This window comes from Astatotilapia calliptera, chromosome 19 (assembly GCF_964374335.1).
Source record: "Astatotilapia calliptera chromosome 19, fAstCal68.1, whole genome shotgun sequence".
NCBI classification, from domain to species: domain Eukaryota; kingdom Metazoa; phylum Chordata; class Actinopteri; order Cichliformes; family Cichlidae; genus Astatotilapia; species Astatotilapia calliptera.
In genome coordinates, this window is record NC_137440.1 from 20,523,493 (window position 1) to 20,542,414 (window position 18,922).

The following is an 18,922-nucleotide window of genomic DNA, read 5'->3' on the forward strand; positions in this document are numbered from 1 at the left end:
CCCCTAATCGCCTTGATGGTATCTGGACTGCAGCGCTCAACTGGCAGCTCCACAGCACGGCTGATTAAGAACTTGGGGAAGTGAAATGGTCAAGATGGCAGCTGTGTGGAGTGATGAAACTGATGTGGTGGCATTAGATGCAGCGTGCGTGTACATTTAAGATTTTTCCCTTTGTCATGCAGGATCGCCGTGCGGGACGCGGACGCTTGTGAAGGAACGCAGTTTTGGATTCCTCCGAGGCTCCGCGTACGCTTCACGTCTTTTCACTCCACAGTTCGCGAAATTGCAATGCATGTTGGCCAGGGTGTGGGCTTAGCACGACAAAAGGCGATGTTCTGGTGATTGTGGTGAGCTCCAGCTGCTCCGTGTGTTGCGGACGGACGCCGTGCAGGAGGACTGATAGACTGACACGTGCTGGGACCGAGCTGCAGGAAGGGACACTTGCATAGTAAATAAACTGTCCACGAAGCCTGCACGCGACATTGATGGAATGCGACCCGAGTGATTTTATAACCCTTTGTGCAACCCCCGACAAATTACGACCAACATGGCTGAGGCGTCGCGCAACGGCAACGAGCCGCCTCTAAACGTTGAGATAGATCCGGATTTCGAGCCCCAGAAGCGGCCACGGTCCTGCACTTGGCCCCTGCCCCGTCCGGAATCTGGTGCGGGCAAGCCCGGGGCAAATGACACTGACGTAATCCCCGAAGAGGAGGATGATGAGGGTGGGAGCACGGGGAGCGGCGCTGCTCAGAAAGCCAGCGGCGGCGCTATTAAAACCCGAGAGCAGAGCAGCAGCAGCTCCATCTCCCAGCCGGTGGAGGTCCAGCGGGGCCCCTCCAAAGAGGAGACCGCCGACGGCTCGCCGTCCTCGGCGCAAACCCCCGCAGCAGCTCCGAGCGGTTCTGCCACCCAGCAGCTGAGGAAGTCCTCCGCCCGCAGGAATGCCTGGGGCAACTACTCCTATGCAGACCTCATTACCCAAGCCATCGAGAGCTCCCCTGAGAAAAGGTTGACCTTGTCCCAAATCTATGAGTGGATGGTGAGATCCGTGCCATATTTCAAGGACAAAGGCGATAGCAACAGCTCTGCTGGCTGGAAGGTGAGCGGTGATGTGTTGGGGCTGTCATCATAACAAAGACCAGTGTTATTTTTTATTTTTTTTAACTTGTCCTGTAAGACATGCAATGCACAAAGCTCATTTTAATTCTGAGATGGAGGCAGTAGGTGCAATCACAAACCTGTAGTCTCATCAGTTACTGGCTATACACATTTATTTATCAAACATCTCCTCCTATCAGCAGGGGATCTGAAGATGTGTGGCAGTCTAACGGCACATGGTGTAACTATATGTAAACCAGTGTAGTTGTAGTAATGCGTATCACATTACACGCTTCATTATGCCTCTAAAATTAAGGATGCAGACGAACCTCTGAGAACAAAGCGGCTTGCTTGAAAGTTGAAACCCAAAAGATGTGCAATGCAAAGTTGATTTCACTTTCAGACATACTGCTCAGACTGCAGCACAGACTTCACCAAAGCTTCAGCCGGGCCTTGCTTGTGTTTGATTTTCAGGATTAGTTTGGCCTGGACCAAACCAATTCATCTGTCATGGAATGTAGTCTGATGAAAGCTTTGAGCTTTGCAGGATTTTGTGTGTGTGTGTGTGTGTGTGTGTGTAATCCTGCACAACTGGATATGCAATGCAAGCTGATTCCAGTGAGCAGCTTCTTTGAATGAATCACACTGGTTAAATTGTGCTGGTTAAAACTGCTGCATTTACAGAAGGGGAAATAAAAACATCACCCTGAACATGTGAAACTGATTAATCTGCACAGAATCAGTTACTTTATGCTCAAAACTGCTAGATGTCAGTTTTCATTCATGTTTAAGCTGCCTGATGCATATTTGAGCTTGGCAGATGTTGACTGGAAAAGGAAAGGGTTAATAACAGGGTTTCACATGTGCTGACATCAGCATTTCCTAGGAGATGCTTTGGAGCTGTGTGACATTCAGGTTGAGCCTGGCAAAAGTGTCCCCAGCAGGTTCAGGGTTGAACAGATGGGTTTTAAATTCAGACCCGTCACACATCTCATTCAGCACACTGAAAGTACACCACCTTCAGTTTTGAGCTTTGTCTCCAGTGCTGTAAGTCAAACTAAATATTCAGCCCCTGTATGGACGCCCATCAAACCCTCTGCGGTTCAGCCCCGCTGTTGTCTTTTCATGATGCCTGGGCACAAGAATCAATCAGCTGACTATAAATTATGTAGGTCAATGTGTAGCAGTATGAGAGAAGCTCAGTGTTTGTCTTTGGATCTGGCTCTGGCTAAACTGGCATTGCTCCAGTCCCTGCTCAGAACGAGGCTTTGCTCAAAGGGTGCTGCAGCACTACTGTGACTGCGTGTGGGGGAGGGGAAGGCAGGAGTTCACTCTTTGTGATTTCTCTTGTAAATGCAGTACAGCTTGTACTGTACGTGCCTGTGAAGCTTATTGGATACCTTCATATATCCAATAAAATTTCATCTTAAGGAGGCAGACGGGTAGGTTACGCTGCTGTATGTTTGCTATTGGTTTTATTCATATGGATGTGGTTACCTTAAATCTTTAACAAGGTGCTTCAGTCTTTTACTGGTTGTGTACAGGAAGTGAAATCAATAAAAGAAGCATGTTTAAAATTCAGTACTTCTGCAGTAAACCACCTTTGAGTCATCAGATTTTGTTGTATCAGTGCCTTGGGCATTTTGAGGTTGTAAATCTGCCTGCTCCAATAATTGAATACAACAACGGTACATCTTAAAGCCTAATAAATGATCACAGACTTGAATGGAAAAACCTCCTGTGTCAACACCGCACTGTATCCCAGGCTTATTTGTTGCAACTCCACTGTATTGGATTGCATTAGATTGAACGGGACAGGTGGTGTTATTGTGTTCTCTGCCTGTAGCTCATGGGATAAGCAACATGTTGGAATATTTGACTTGCCCCATCGACAAGTGTGGTATTGGATATCATGGTAGTGATAAATTTACATGTAAACATTTTGATTAGTTAGAATATGTAGCTGAAAAGGGATACATAAATCCCACTGGATAGATCGATATCAGAAAGCAATTCTAAATTGATCAAATTTAGCTTTAATGGACAAACTTTTTCTCTTTTTTTGGTACCGCTGTGGTCTGTTCACCCAATGAGTTCTTGTCAGTGAGATAGCTTTTATGTAAACTGATTCAGTAGTAGCAGAGACTCTAACTTTGTCTAGATAGATATAGACAGGAAATGAGTGGATTAGTGCATTTCTAACCAGAAATAAAAGGTCTAATGGCTGCTCATCTGTTGTGTAAACACAAAGACCAGATGCACTTGCATAAGATTTCAGCAGAAAACAGTGAAACACTTATCAGGTATGTGTTTACTGCAGTATGTTTGGAATCGCTGATATGCTGAAAAATGAAGCTGTTGCCAAAAGGATGTTTTCCAGATGTTGAATCAAATCTTCCATATCAAATGGTATGACAGAGCCTCTTTTGTACAAAAAAAAATTGTGTTCATCACTCCATAAAACCTGTTGCCACTGTCATCATTCCAGTTCTCATGTAATTTAGCATACCTCAGCCTTTTCTTACTGCTTCTCTTAGGAATGGCTTCTTGTTGGTGGGTCTTTACTCTGTCTCAAAGCATTAAGAGGAAAAACCTGCTTGTTTGAGAACCCTCAGTCATTAAAGCGCAGATCAAGTGCCTTAATGAGACCAATTTCTGGTCTCCTCTTGCTGTAGTTTGTTTTGTGTTGAGCTTGCTTAGCGGATAACTTTAATCGTCTTAGAGATGGGTTTAAATGGGACCTTGAGTTAAATCAGGTTAATTTAAGCTTTAGAGAATTGAGTTGAAGCCTCTCCCTGTGAAGCTGGCCTCTGGGTTATGGAGATCACTGCGGAGTTTCTCCCTCTGTTACTGAAGTGTGACAGGCTGGGCGTGCACGCTCCAGCTGTTTAATTTTGTACGTGGTAAGGAACATCTCCAGGGAAATCCTGTAGACCTTTGTGAGCAGCCAGAAATGGGTCACAGTGCAAAGAAATGTCTATGAAGACACTGCAGCATTGGTAATTAGTCCTTTTGTATTAACCCTTTAAAGCCTGAACCATGAAATAAAAGCCCAAAAACTTTTTTTAAATTATTATTATTAATGGATTGTTTAGTGAGTCTTGCAATAACGATAAATATTAATTTGCATAAGTTTAAATTTGTATCATATTAGCTACATCAGGCTTTTGTTTTCCTTTCTATATTTTTTTTGCAGAATATTTACACTGATATAGATGTATCATCTTTGATACACTTGGCCTTAAAGGGTTAAATTACAGTTAACCCTGTGCAATATCCTTGAGTCACTCATTTCTTTAATTTGAATTTCAGTAGTCTTTGGGAATGTGTCTCCAGGCTTCTTGAAGGAGACTGAAGTTCTTTGGCTGTTTGCTGCCTTTTTGCTCAGTTATCTGTCAAGATGATCCCACACCGCCTCAGTAATGTTGAGGTCTGGGCACTGGGGAGGCCAATCTATGACCGATGGTGTTCCCCTTTGGGGGTGTGTGTGTGTGTGTGTGTGGGGGGCATTGGAAGTCTATTTGGGATTGTCCCAAAAACACTACTGCTAATCGCACCTTCCAGATTGTATTGCACGGTGATGTCAAACTGTACTTGATTGCATTCATGATTCCATCAATTTGGCAAGATTTCAACACCTCTAGCTAAAACACAGCCCAGAACATGACAGAGCCTCAACCATGTTTTCTAGATGGCTATAGACAGTCACTCTTGTACCACTCGACTGTACATATTGACAGCAACTTGAACCATAACTTTCAAGCTACATAATAACTTTTGCCACTGACTTTTAGTCTTTTGTAATCATCTGAAAAGTCAGCAGTGTCTCTATTTAGAACACAAAATTCAGATAATTTCAGTCCTGTGTTTTATTTTGTCATCAATTTGTCCAGTTTCCTCAAATTTTAGGAACACTGCACACCATGCTGAAAACATAGTACTGTAGATGAACAACAAAACCTTAAGAAGTTTTGTAGGGGACACAGAATACAGCACTGTCTGCTTACAGCACTGAGTTTTGTATTCTGTTGTAGTGATTTATATTATCTGGCTCATTGTTCCTTTGTTGGGCCGTTATAGAGCTCTGCAATTACTGTAATACATGTTGTAATCTTTTGTAGTTAAGCTTGACTGAAGTTTGAGAACAACACTAACAGATGCAGCAGGAACACACATTCTGACTTGGTCCACTTTGTAGGTCACATCTCGTTAAAGCTTTTGAAGCTCCTAAAAGTATTTAATACTTAATCGTATCATGTACACAAGATTTTTTTTTTTATGAATTATTGCTCATACTGGGAAAGTTGTATTAATGCTTAAGTTTTCTTAATCATTTGTCTTTGCAGAATTCCATCCGACACAATCTTTCCCTCCATAGCCGTTTTGTGAAAGTCCAGAATGAAGGAACTGGGAAAAGCTCCTGGTGGATGGTCAACCCAGAAGGTGGGAAAGGAGGTAAAGCTCCCAGACGTAGGGCTGTGTCGATGGATAACAGCAAGTACATCAAAGGAGCCAGAGGACGTGCCACAAAGAAAAAAGCCTCATTGCAGGTTGCTCAAGATGGGAGCTCTGAGAGCTCCTCGAGCCTCTCCAAATGGACAGGAAGTCCCACCTCCCGCAGCAGCGACGAGCTCGATGCCTGGACAGACTTCCGCTCTCGGACAAATTCCAACGCCAGCACGCTCAGCGGTCGTCTGTCCCCAATCCTGGCTAACCTGGAGCTGGATGAGGTACCTGATGACGACTCACCCCTGTCGCCAATGCTGTACTCCAGCCCCAGCAGCATGTCTCCGTCCACTGGACCAACAGGACTGTCTGATCTGGCAGGCACTATGAACCTCAATGACGGGCTCTCTGACAACCTGATGGATGATCTTTTAGACAATATCAGCCTCACAGCATCCCAGCAGCCTCCTCCTGGAGAGGAAGATGGGGCCAACAGTCAGGGGAGTTCAGTATTTACCTTCAGCTGCTCAGGAAGCAGTTTAGGTAGTCCCTCTAGCAGCTATGGGACGAACCCACTCTTCAGCCCTCCGTCCATCACGAGCCTGCGACAGTCACCCATGCAGACCATCCAAGAGAACAAGCAGACCACTTTCTCCTGCATGTCTCACTACAGTGAGCACCAGGCCCTAGATCTGCTTGGGATGGACTCCCACAGCCCCAGCAATGTCATGATGACCCAGTCAGACCCTCTGATGTCGCAGGCCAGCACCGCCATCGCTTTGCAGAACTCCCGCCGAAATGCCATGCTGCTCCGCAAAGACCACATTCTGGTTAACCACACCAGTGCAGGCCAGGCCCAAAGCTCTTCAGTGCCTGGTTGGCAAGCGGGCTTGTCAACCTCTGACAGTGACGACGGCTTCCCTGAAACAAAGCAGCTACACCTGAAGTCTCCTAGTAAGAACGCCTCTATGCAGCTCAGTTCCAGTTTAACCAGTCAGGACCGTTTCTCCGCTGATCTGGACCTTGAGGTGTTCAGCAGCAATCTGGACTGCGACATGGACTCAATCATCCGCAATGAACTGATGGACGCAGATTGCCTGGACCTCAGCTTTGACTCTCGCCTCACCTCCACACAGAACAGCAACAAGAATTCAGGAAGCTTCTCCAGCTCGAAACAGAGCCCTCAGAGCTGGGTGCCGAGCTGAGGAGCTGTCAGAAGTAAAGAAGGTGTAAATTTGGGTTAATTGTCCTGCGTTGTGCAACTAGAGGGAAGGAAGGTATGTAAGAGTTTCAGTAGACTTTCTTCCTATTTTTCATTTGCGGCATTAACTTCAGTACTGTATTGTAGGTGTCTGAGACAAAACAACAGTGTCTTCACAGTGAAGGAAAAATAATCGTTTCAAAAGATCAATGCCTGGCCAGTATGAACAAACTGTACTGAGTGGAATGAAACTACAGTACCTTCAGTTAAAACTACATGGATCAACTTGTATCAGTCTCAGGGATTCACTCATATCACAAAGTAATACATAAAACTGAAAATGAAGTGTTTTCATCCTGCTTTCTCTCCTCTTTCACACCCTTTCATACCCAAAACATTTTTTGCCAAACCAGCTGTCAGCCTGACTGATGGCCTGTTTACAAAAACTGCAGAGAATGTTACATTACTACGTTCCAGTGGAGGATACTTGACAAGCTGCTTTTTTTTCTTTTTCTTTTTTTTTTTCCTTTGTTTTTTAAAGATTTCTTTGAGACGTAGCCTAAATGGACAAACAGTTTTTTAAAAGCTTTCCCTCCCCGTTGATGCACCAATTCACACCAAATATCAGTATGTAATGTTATCAAGATGTGAACTGCTCTACATGATGTGTTTTTTGTATGCAGTGTTTTTTCAATTTTTATTTTTTGTAGCAAATTTTACCCTGTGATTTTTAAGTGACATTACTGTGAATTCTGTTCCCTCTGAAGAGGTCCATTACTGAAGTATTGATGATGTTTCTGCTGCAGATCCCTTTTTAGGTCCCTCCTCTTCCACTCACTGCACTGTTGGAAGTACTGCTCTGTATACAGACCTTAGGACTGAGTTAAGGACACGATTTAGTTCTAGTTACCACTTTTTAGTTGTCAAACACTTGGGACTACTTGGGTTGAAATAACCACATTCAGTGACTCACAGCGCTCGACAACTACACCAGTTTTGGCGTTGATTTGATGGAGTTCTTGGTGCTCTAAATCTAAAGATAGCAGGGAGTGGCTGCAGATGAAGCACCGTCAGTAGCCTCTTCTTTGTTATCAGCACTATAGCAGGTGCTGGGTGACATGTTTTCAACACTGGGAGGGTGTGTAGTATCTTGGCGTTTTTTCTTTTTTCTTTGTAATGAAAGAAATGACCACAGTATCTTAAATATTGCCAAAGTTTATCTGCATTTAAATAAGTGGAAAGAGGCTACACAGTGCATAGCTAATCAGAAGTGTGTGTGTGTGTGATATAAGGGCAAAAAAATCTACATCAGCACAATTTTGTAGGAACAGCAGGATGCTTTTTAAAATTGTTTACATTTTTAATTTTTTTTTTTTTTTTTTAATTATCAGGAGTGTTTTAGTAAACTTGTCTCATGTTGCATCATTGTAAAAAACAAATTTGGTTTATTTATTGCGATACTTGTTGCCATTGTTCCTCGATGCACATTTGGTTAGGGCTGTGTAAAATCATGTTTTCATTGCTCTGTTCACTGGGTGATCACTTGCACAACAAATGAAAGGGTCCTTTTGAGAAATGTTTAACAGTGTGTTAACCAGATTAAATAATTCTCATTGGCTTAACCTTTTAATACATTTCTGCACAGCTGTGCTTCCACTTTTTTTTTTTTTTTAAATTATTATTATTATTATTTTTTTTCTTGACTGATTTTTACAGTCTGTGTTAAGGTTTAAATTTCACTGCCAGTCTCCACATTTCATATATTCCTATTGCTCCTACAAAAACAAAACATGAAGTTGACATTTCCACTTGTAAAGCAAACACTTGGTTTTATCAGAGCTGGTGCATGTAAATAAAGCATAAACTACTGAAAAGCTGGAGTTTGATGTTGTCTTTTGTTTTTAAATCTGTCCCTAGAGGAATTCCACAGCTGTGGAGGTGACTTGCTATTGGATAATCATATCATTGAAGAACCAATCACACACTGTATCCAAGAGGAATAGACTATTTGGGCCTAAATCAGGGTTTTTGAAGGCAAGGAGCTATAATTGGTGAATTCAGGTGCTCCTCAAAGATGTAATAGTACAGTGATGCAATGACTTGTATTTGAGATTTTTATTACAAACTAGAGGACAAAACAAAAAATTTGACTGAAGAGACTGACATGACAGCCCAAAGACTGGTTGACTGCACTGAAACGATGGAGCCCTCTAGAGCCTGAATGGAGTCACTGAGTCCAGATGCCCATGGATATTTGTCTCCATGGACACACCACAACAAGTCAGCGTTGAGGCAGAGATTTAGCAGGGCTAAAGGAGAGAGAGAGAGAGATAGATATATATTTATTATTATTAATATATATATATATATATATATATATATATATATATATATATATATATATATATATATATATATATATATATATATATATATATATATATATATATATATATATATATATATATATATATATATATATATATATATATATATATATATATATATATATATATATATATATATATATATATATATATATATATATATAATTTTTTTTTTTTTTTTTTTTTTTTTTTTTTTTTTTGGGTCATTTGAATGTGTTGATCATTGAAGATGTCAGACATGTGTGCAGTGTACAAAGTTTCCTCCTCTGTGAAGGTGAAGCAGATGGAGGCAGAGCTGTGGAGTCACCTCTCTGCACTCAAGGCAGAGATTGAAGAGAATAGAGGAGCAGGATCTTCTAATGCCTACAGGTTTGTCTGTGATGTATTATTTAAGCTCAGATTGCCAAAAGGGTAGACCTGAAAGCTATCCTCAACTCAAAATATGGCCGGTTGTTATTTAACTTGAATGTTTGCCCTTCACAATGCAGACCGATGTACTTATGTGCTCAAATAACCCTGCACATTTCAGATTTCTGTTCTGAAGCAGGACGCCTTTCGGTTTTCCACCTTAAATCCAAGTTTAAGATGCATAAGGCTTGTAAAGTATGCAACACAAGTATTACCAGTAGTGATGATAAATTCACATTAACAGGCAGCTGAACTTTTTTGTTAGTGTTATGTTCCCTGTATATTTATCCTTTTTTTTTTTTTTTTTTTTAAAAAGCCTAAGTAGTGTAGCAGCATAGTAGTCACTTTAGGTAAAATGTGACAGATCTAAGCTGTGACTGATTTGTGGGCATTTACATTTTAAACCCATGATGTTTGTAAAAGTTTTTGTTCCAGTTCTGTACTACCTCCTAAAGATATTTCCTTCTTTCGTGTGGAGAGGGAGCATGCACTGAGGAGAGGGCTTCAGGTGATGCTTTCTACAGAAAGTTCATTATTAGTCTTGCATTGTTAGACTTTAAAATCTTTGATTTATATCCAATATTAAGTGAAGGCATTATTTTTAGGTTGTTTTTTTTTTTAGGTGTAGTTTGTTTTCTGCTGGTTTCAGGTGGCTGACATTTTGCCGACTCGGTCTCAGGCTGATATCATGCAGCGAGAGCTGGAGAGCTGCTTGAGTTCGGAGTACACTCCTGACAGTCTGCCTCTTCTGCTGCACCAGGTCAGGACAGAGACAGAAAATTTATGCCTGAAACAAGAAGCAGAAACAGATTATTTTAGGATTTTTTTTTTTTTGAAAAGTTTTTAAACTTAAACCAGTTTCCTTTTTGTATTTTTACCACAGTTCTTCACAGACAGATCTTATCATTTGGCTCAGATCAGATATCTGCTCATGCTGAGATGGAGGAGATTTTGCCACCATGCCAGCATTATTGAGAAGCTTTATCCCCATTATAAGGTTGCCATGTGTAAACGAACAGCATGACCTAGCAGTGTTTTAACAATACTCTAAAAAAAGTACATCTTTTCACTGTACTTTTGTACTGGTTTGTGGTTATTTTCTGCATTTTATTCTGTATCTACCTTTAATCTGAGTTTAAAAATATGGCAAATATCACAGAATACATTTCCCAAAAAACACAGGATGCTCTACACGAGTGTGAATGTGACTTAAAAACATGTTTAACTAGTACACAATTAAGGTAGCATTAATTCTGAAAGGTGTATATACTCACTGGACACTTTATTAGCATTAGCTTGCTAGTACAAGTTCTGTTACTGTTGCCTTCCTGTCGGTACGACTTGGATATCTGTGGATATTTTGTTTCTTTTTTTGGACCATTCTCTGTAAATCCTAGAGGTGGTCATGTGTGGGGAAACCCCAGTAGATCAGAAGTTTCTGAAATGGCAACATTCATGCCAAATTCAAATTCCAAATGACCTTTCTTCTTCATTCTGAAGTGCGGTTTGAACTTCAGCAGGTCTTCTTGACAATGGCTGGTTGCATTAATGAGCAGTTGAACAGGTGTGAGTAACTACAGGTTTTTGGATTTCTTTTTCAGGGCAGCTGTTGTTTACATCATCTTAGATCACAAATCACGCTGCAAAGTTTCACAGCAGCATAGTAAAAGAGACAGAGGGCTAAATTATCGTGTCTGCAGTCATGTTTTCCATCTTTGTGTTACTTTCTCTTATATATGAGCTTTAAATGATAACAAATACTTGGGATCCAGTTATTTAGATTTTATACAGCATCTGTGATTTAATAATTATTCAGAATGCAGTCAGTTCAGGAAGCATACGGTTCCTTGTACACTATTTTGAACGTCACTGGAAAATGTTCTCCTCGTGTAAACGGCTTGAGAATGCTGAATCTTTTATTTCTAAAGAACGAGAAGAATCGTACAGATGTCGCACTGAAAAATGCATCATCGTATAAGACTTGTTTTGTCTCAGGATCAGGTGTCCTACATGACCCGTGAGTATCAGGATGCCGTTCAGAGAGCTCGCAGACTGTCAGCAAGCAGAGAGAAGATGCTGACCGGCCGAGGAAACCCCGTCAGCCTGCTCACTCAGGACGATGTCGTCATTTATCTGCAGTGGCTTGTCTGCCACCTGCACTCTGTTCAGCCCATCCACCACTTTCTCAGGGTAAAAAGCCACAGACAGATTTTATCACTGTTCATCCTGTCTGATGCCTGTGGTGCTTTATTTCACATTAAAATTTGCTTTAACAGGTGCTCCACTATGTACCTATGTGTGAAAGAAAAGATGAAGCACCAGGAAAGGATTGTGGGGAAATTTTGCATGAAAGGCAACAGGCTGATGGTGAGCTTTTCCCTTCATACATGTTTTTTGTAATCTTTTGGAAATAAAAAAAAAATAGTAAAAAAGTTTACATTTAACTGTATTTCAGTACTACCACTCCACACAGTTCACCTGGAGCAGTTCATGCCCGAGCTGGAGTCCCTGCTCGCCTACTTCTGCCTGCCGTATGACACAGGAAATCTGAAAACCACTGCAGATGAGATGGAGCTATTCAGCATGGTATATTTGTCCTCAAAAGGTGGTGAAATTTAAAATGCATTTAAATTATTGGTCTGAATCGCAGCTGCTGTCTGTCCAGGTGTGGAGGGAGTTTAAAACAATCTTCCGACAACAAGAGCAGATGAAAACGTTTCCTCCTTACGACGGTATGGACGTCAGAGAGAGTCAGTGGGGGAGGAAGAGTGCAAACATGGCTGTATGCAAGGAGGCTAACTGGATTCCTTTCATCCAGGTTTGAGGGGAAACAAATAAAATAGTAAAATCTCTTCAAATACTGTTTCCTGTGATGCTCGGTGCTTTAGAGTTCATCAGTATCTGGCAAAACATTTTTTTTTTTTTTTCTGTAAGCACTTGTGTTTTTATGGATTCTGTAGTCTTTCAGACGTTTGCAGGATGCTAGAAACTGATTGTTTGGTTTCCGCTCTGTAGGTGAAACCCAGGCGAGATCCGTGGCAGCAGAAGCTCTTCACAAAGCTCAAGGAAAAGAATTCAGTTGATGAGCTGCTCCAGATGCAGTGCAAGTTTCTTCAGGTAAAATGCGAGTCTGCTCTGAATCAGTGTCACGCATCCTTCAAAATGGGTGAAATTATTGCAAATGATTAATAAATATATAGTTACAACTGACTAACTGATAACTGGTGAAAAGAACATAAGTGAGAATTTGCTAACAGTGCATTACACTAATGCCACTTTATTAGGTACACCTTTTCAGCTGCAATGTCATATGAGCCAGTGACCTCGGAGTATTTAGGCATGTGGACATAGTCGAGACAAGCATATAAGCATGGATCCATCCTGCCTTGAACCAGCAGCTCAGACTGGTGCTGGTACCGGAATGATTTCGGAACTTTCTTGAATCTGTGCCACAAAGAATGAACACAGTTCTGAAGAAAAGCCAGTACTAGCAACGTGTACCTAATGAAGTGTCCTGACTGTATATAATGCCTATTTATTTTAATGATTTTTGTCACGTTTTGTTATGCTGTCCTCACTGTGTATCTGAGCAGGTCCGCAATTTGCTCCACGTGGCTGCAGCTCTCAAAGAACATGCTGCACAAGTTGGCGACTCACAATCCACATCGTTCATCTCAAGCAGCCGCAAGACAAAAAAACAAATGATCTCTGAGATTTGGAAAAATGTTTACAACGCTGCCAATCTCATTCAGGTGTGTGTCGTCTAGTTTTCGACTTGGGAGATGTAAAAATTCAGTCAGTGCAATAACACTGACATTTATGTTAATAGGAAACCCACAGTCACTCATCCGCATCCAGAGGGAGCAGAGGCAGCAACAAAGAGATTTCAAAGAGTCAGACTTCAAGCTTTTACCATGAAAGGTGTGTTTATTCAAAGAAAAATTGCTTTGCAGAATTTATTCATCACATTACTTTGGTCACTTGTGAGGCTGAAAGCCTTTTAAGACTAAGGAAAACATCAGCTCTTTTCCCACTCACTCATATTATCGTGGCACAGTCAGTCTTTGGAGGACAACCTGCAGGTCCTGGGCCTGGATGACAGTTTACCTGAAGGCTTCTCGGGTCCAGTAGTAACCAGAGGAGCTTACCTGTCCCTCATCTTTCTGCGCCACTTGAAACTCAGAGAGCTCCAGGTACAGTAGTAGTATTTTCTACTAGTATTTATGTGGCAGGTATGTAAGTGCATGTTGATGTATGCAGTATAATAGATACATTTCATTGGCATTGGGGTGAGAGGAGCAAGAGAAATGCAGTTAAATGCAGGGAGGTCTTTTAACACATAGTGAGTGAAAAAGGTGACTGAAGAAGACACACCAAATGCATCATGGGAATCCCCCAGCAGCCTACAACTATTGCAGTGTAACTAAGGGAGGATTCAGGGTCACCTGATCCAGTCCTAACTATATGCTTTAGCAAAAAGGAAAGTTTTAAGCCTAATCTTAAAAGTAGAGAGGGTGTCTTTCTCCCAAATTCAAACTGGAAGCTTCTTTCACAGAAGAGGGGCCTGAAAGCTGAAAGCTCTGCCTCCCTTTCTACTTTTAAATACTCTAGGAACAACAAGTAAGCCTGCATTCTGAGGGTGAAAAGCTCTAATGGGGTGATATGGTACTATAAAGTCATTGAAATAAGATGGGGCCTGATTATTCAATACTTTATATGTGAAGAGCAGGATTTTAAATTCGATTCTGGATGTAACAGGGAGCCAATGAAGGGAAGCCAATGTGGGAGAAATGCGCTTTCTTTCTAGTTCCTGTCAGTACTTCGGATCAACTGAAGGTTGATAATAATGAATTAGAGTAGTCCAGCCTAGAAGTAATACTAAGTAATGCCTATGACCTAGTTCTTTGGCATCGCTCTAACACAGGGTGTTTCTAATTTTAGAGATATTGCACAATTGGAAGAACTCAGTCCTACATATTTCTTTAATATGCACATTGAATGGCATATCCTGGTCAAGAATGAGTCCAAGATTTTCAGGGCCAAGTGCAATAACCTCAGTTTTATCTAAACAGAATTGGTCCTAGCACTGAACCCTGTGAAACTCCATAATTAACCTTAGTGTGTGAAGAGGACTCTCCATTTACATGAACAAACTGGAGTCTATTAGGTACGATTCAAACCACTGCAGCACGGTACCTTTAATTGCTACTGCATGCTCTAATCGCTGTAATAAAGTTTTAGGGTCGACAGGATCAAACGCTGCACTGAGGTCTAGCAGGAAAAGCTAAGAGATGAGTCCACTTCTAAGGCAATTAGAAGATCATTTGTAACCTTCACTAAAGCGTTTTTTTAAAATTACCTCCTGCCAGCTTGAAGGCCAGTGGTACATAGCCGATTATTAGAGAGAGGTTGACCATATTTAAGACTGAAACATTAATTATTGGTGGGACTTCTCTCAGCAGTCTTGAATGGGGTCTAAAAGACATGTTGATGCTTTGGAGGAAGTAATAACTGAAGTCAGCTGGACATAATGTTACGTCTGTGAGATGGTTACGAGTGACTTTTTCTCTAATGTTTAAAATTTTATTTGTGAAGAAATTCATGAAGTTCTTACTAGTTAACTTTTGCTTAAAGGAATGCTACAGGTGGTAGAGCAGATCACCTACTAATCAGAAGACTGGTGCTTCAATCCCTATCTGCTCCAGTCTGCATGCCAAATATCCTTGTGCAAGATACTGACCTCAAGTTGCTTTCCAATGCATCCATCGGAGTATGAATGCGCATGAATGTTAAATAGAAAGCACTTAAGAAGTAGAAAAAAGTGCTTGACCGAATGAGGGTGAATGAGGTTGTTTTTTTTTTTTTTTTAAAGTGGTTTTAGAGTAGAGTTTAGAGTTTTCAGAGTAGAAAAGTGCTATATAAGAACCAGTTCATTTACCATTTCCCCTGGTCCTTACTGGGTTGTCTGCTTTAGGTCTGCGAGTTATACCAGGGAGTCAAGTACTTCTGGTTTGAGCCTTTCTTTTTCAGAAGAGCTACAGTATCCAGAGGTGTTCGCAGTGAAGAAGTGAAATTATTAACAAGATAATCAACCTCTATGGGAGTAGCGTTCAGGTAGCTGCTCTGCTCTGTTTGGCACCAGGCATAGAAGAAGAGAACAGTAGATGAATTACATCCTTAAACTTAGTTACAGCACTTTTAGAAAGACATCTACTGAGATGAAATCTATTCCCCACTGCTGTGTAATCCACCATTGTAAATGTAAAGTTATGTGGAAATGTTCCGTTTCTGTGCCATATGTGAGAACAAGATCTAGAGTGTGAGTGGTGGGTGGGTTCTTTTACATTTTGAAAGAAGTCAATCGAGTCTAATGATCGATTACATGCCTTGTTGAGGCTGTCAGTATCTACACTGATGTTAAAATCACCCACGATAATTATTTTATCTGAGCACTAAATCAGATTAAAAACAGGGTCTTTGGTTAATTAACGACTGGAGTGGAAGATTGCTGCCATTTATTTAAACTAATATAATCATCCTGCTGTAAACAGGTTTCTATAAGGCAGAGTAAATCAATTTGTTGATCAATTTTTAATAAAATGGGAGAGAGAGACCTGAAGTTTAATAATCCACACTTCACTGTTTTATTCTTTGGTGCAGTTGCGGATACTGAATTGTTCTTTCTCTCGTCTCTAAACTGTTTTTTGCTGATGATCGTTTTCTTGTTGATTAAAAAAAGAAAATATATTAAGTATATCTGTCTGTTGCTATAGTATGCGAGCTCTCGAATGTCGTTTTAATTTTTACCATCTGCAGCGTGTGTCACTTGGGATGCTGAACTACCTGCGCTCTGTGGAAAGGACTTTGACCTTTGACCTGGCAGGTTTGCAGCTAGAAGGACAGGTGCTGCGCAGCACAGCAGAGGAGATGGGTTGGATGAATGTAGCCAGAGGAGGAAGAGGAGAGGCAGAAGGTCTCGGCTCTGTCCAGTATATTCACAGCACTCCTGTCGATTACAAGGTAAAAACATATATCCTCTTGCTTCAAGTGAATTTAAAAAAATTGGTTTAACTGAGAATCCAGACATTGCTTCTTACAACTGTCTAGGTCCACTGCTCAGAGTTCATGGAGTTTGCAGAGGTGGAGAATCTTCATGATTTTTACACCTCTGAGGGTCGTTACATCCACACTCAGGACCCCAGAGGGTTTTACATCATGTACGACGCTGCTCTGCAGGACCTTGTAGAGCTGATGAATGAGCTTCTCCTCATCGGCTTGCACTTCATCCACAGAAACACAATCAAACAAATTGGAAAAACTGAGGGAGTGTCAGCCTCGACAGTAGATTTCAACTCCTGGGCTGGGACAGATGTTGACCGCGTTGCTTTGCTTCTCAATTTGTGGGCATGTGAGACTGAGTTCATGGAGAGCAAAGTCCAGGTAGATTGATGGAAAAGAGGATTTGATTTCTTTTGGCTCAGTCATTTCCTGTTAGCATTGAACTTTATAGAACTACGACTGACATACTGTTACAACTGACTAACTGTGCACTTCTGTGTTTCTGCAGCTTTTAAACTGTTACTATGAAGCCTACCAGCATGCAGTGGGCACAGAGGAGAGGTTTGCATTGGCCCAAGTTATCACTGACATCATGCACAGGAAACCACAGCTGGACCTGAACCAGGATAACTATTTTCAGGCCTACAGGACTGAGATCAGCTGCATGCAGAGCCACCAGCGGCTGATCCGAGACATTCTGGACAATCAGGTAAACACTAAATGATGCACTGGATTGTATTTACATGTGAAGCTGTGCAATGACTGTGGTCTGTACATGAGACACACCACAGTTATATGTTGTGGTTATGTTGTTCCTCTGAACAGATAGAGAGACAGCGACTGTACCTTCAGCGCATCTGGAGAAATGATCACAAAGGCTTTATAACCAGCTATGGTCGTCCACCCAACTATGTTCCCCAATATTTGGTCTCACTTGGAGGCACGAGGCAAGTTAAAACAGCTGTGGAAGACTTTATACTATAAAACATAATTATTTTCTTCTTTTAATGCTCATGTCTTTCCCTCCTTGCGTCCTTTTGTTTTTTTTTTTGTTTTTTTTTGCAGGCCTGCTCTGATGAACGTATTCCTGCTAGAAGTTCACCCATCACTCTGTCTGGCCTCTGCAGTCTATCACGGATTGGTTCAGGCTCACACTGAACTATGTCAGTTGCACCGAGCCACGAGCATCACTGACAAACTCCACCTCGAACACAACCTTTTAGAGCAGGCACTGAAAATCTGGAACAACCAGACTTCACCAGGAGCCTCCTACAGCTCACAAATACAAAGAGATGTACATTCTTGTTCAGCGTATGTTCAGATTACTGTGTACAAAAAAATAAGCCATTTCACTAAATCCCAGTTTCTGTTGCTCTCAGTTGTTCTCAGACGTGTTTATTGAGGATCCAATTTTGGTCCAGAAGTTGGGCCTGTCACTAGTAAAAGCTGCAGAGGAGAGGGACATGAAGCAAGGACCAGACAAGCTGACAGACTGTGCTATAGAAACATTGTCCATGCTGCTGGAGCTTATGAGCATCCGCCATCGCCTGCTGGAATCTGCCTCAGAGACGGCACATCTGGCACAGTTAAGAAAACACTCACAGCAGAGGGGCAGGGGTATTTACAATTAGAGATGGACTGATCCGATATTACGTATCGGTATCGGTCCGATACTGACCTAAATTACTGGATCGGATATCGGAGAAAAATAAAAAATGTAATCCGATCCATTAAATATCACGAAAGCACCTCACAAAACTTGCAACACGCTGTAACTCACCTCAGAACATTAGCACGTTGGAGCAGTATGCATCACGTGATAGAGAGGCTGTGGCATGCGGGACCTGTCGGTGGTCTGGATAGCATTTGGAGCTTCGCTAGCAACCCGGCATTTCATCTCCGACAAAGTTATCCCGAGAGAAGTAAAGCAAGTGTGTAAGTCCATCTCTGAATGTTTGTAAAGCATTCCTGCGTTAAGCTTAACAAACGACTGCCTCTTCTTGCTGCTACTTCAATCATGAAACTGCTTAACGATCAGCTGATCGGCTTTTCTGTCACGAGTCTGTGTCTCTTGTTTGCTTTTGGCCCACTTTGCACCAGAAAGAGGAAACCAGCGGCTGAACAACAGCAGCACGTTTAAGCTTGATCAGCTATTGTTAGAATGTATTTAATATTAATTTCTACACCAGGATCTTTTTCTACATAGCTGACGCTGGTAACTGTGCAGGGGCGGATCTAGCAAAGTTTAGCCAGGGGGGCCGATAGGGCATTAACAGGGAAAAGGGGGCACAAAGACATACTTTTCTTTCTTATTCTCATT

The 18,922-nt window shown here is 41.6% G+C and overlaps 2 protein-coding genes across 3 annotated transcripts in view; both read left to right on the top strand.

The window, feature by feature from the left end:
• The first annotated feature begins 403 nt into the window (after positions 1-403).
• foxo3a (forkhead box O3A) lies at positions 404-7,934 on the top strand. 2 transcript variants are annotated; one of them, XR_003270673.2, is made up of 3 exons: positions 404-1,102; positions 5,448-6,824; positions 6,896-7,082. XR_003270673.2 is itself a non-coding variant. In XM_026152339.2 (2 exons), exons 1-2 carry the CDS (start codon positions 548-550, stop codon positions 6,750-6,752), a joined length of 1,860 nt encoding a protein of 619 aa, XP_026008124.1. In that variant the 5' UTR covers positions 404-547; the 3' UTR covers positions 6,753-7,934. The 2 variants fall into 2 exon arrangements, 1 of the variants encoding a protein (XP_026008124.1); XM_026152339.2 differs by having other exon boundaries at positions 5,448-7,934.
• Positions 7,935-9,319: 1,385 nt separating this feature from the next.
• The window catches only part of ccdc162 (coiled-coil domain containing 162), a 31,962-nt gene continuing 22,359 nt past the window's right edge, over positions 9,320-18,922 (top strand). The window contains 17 exon segments of the mRNA XM_080294179.1: positions 9,320-9,504; positions 9,979-10,051; positions 10,193-10,303; positions 10,427-10,540; positions 11,539-11,896; positions 11,969-12,129; positions 12,209-12,361; positions 12,559-12,729; positions 13,137-13,295; positions 13,373-13,464; positions 13,601-13,736; positions 16,360-16,563; positions 16,651-16,983; positions 17,111-17,311; positions 17,428-17,549; positions 17,668-17,896; positions 17,982-18,187. Of these exon segments, the coding sequence (XP_080150305.1) occupies positions 9,365-9,504; positions 9,979-10,051; positions 10,193-10,303; positions 10,427-10,540; positions 11,539-11,896; positions 11,969-12,129; positions 12,209-12,361; positions 12,559-12,729; positions 13,137-13,295; positions 13,373-13,464; positions 13,601-13,736; positions 16,360-16,563; positions 16,651-16,983; positions 17,111-17,311; positions 17,428-17,549; positions 17,668-17,896; positions 17,982-18,187 (2,963 nt within the window). The 5' untranslated portion in view covers positions 9,320-9,364.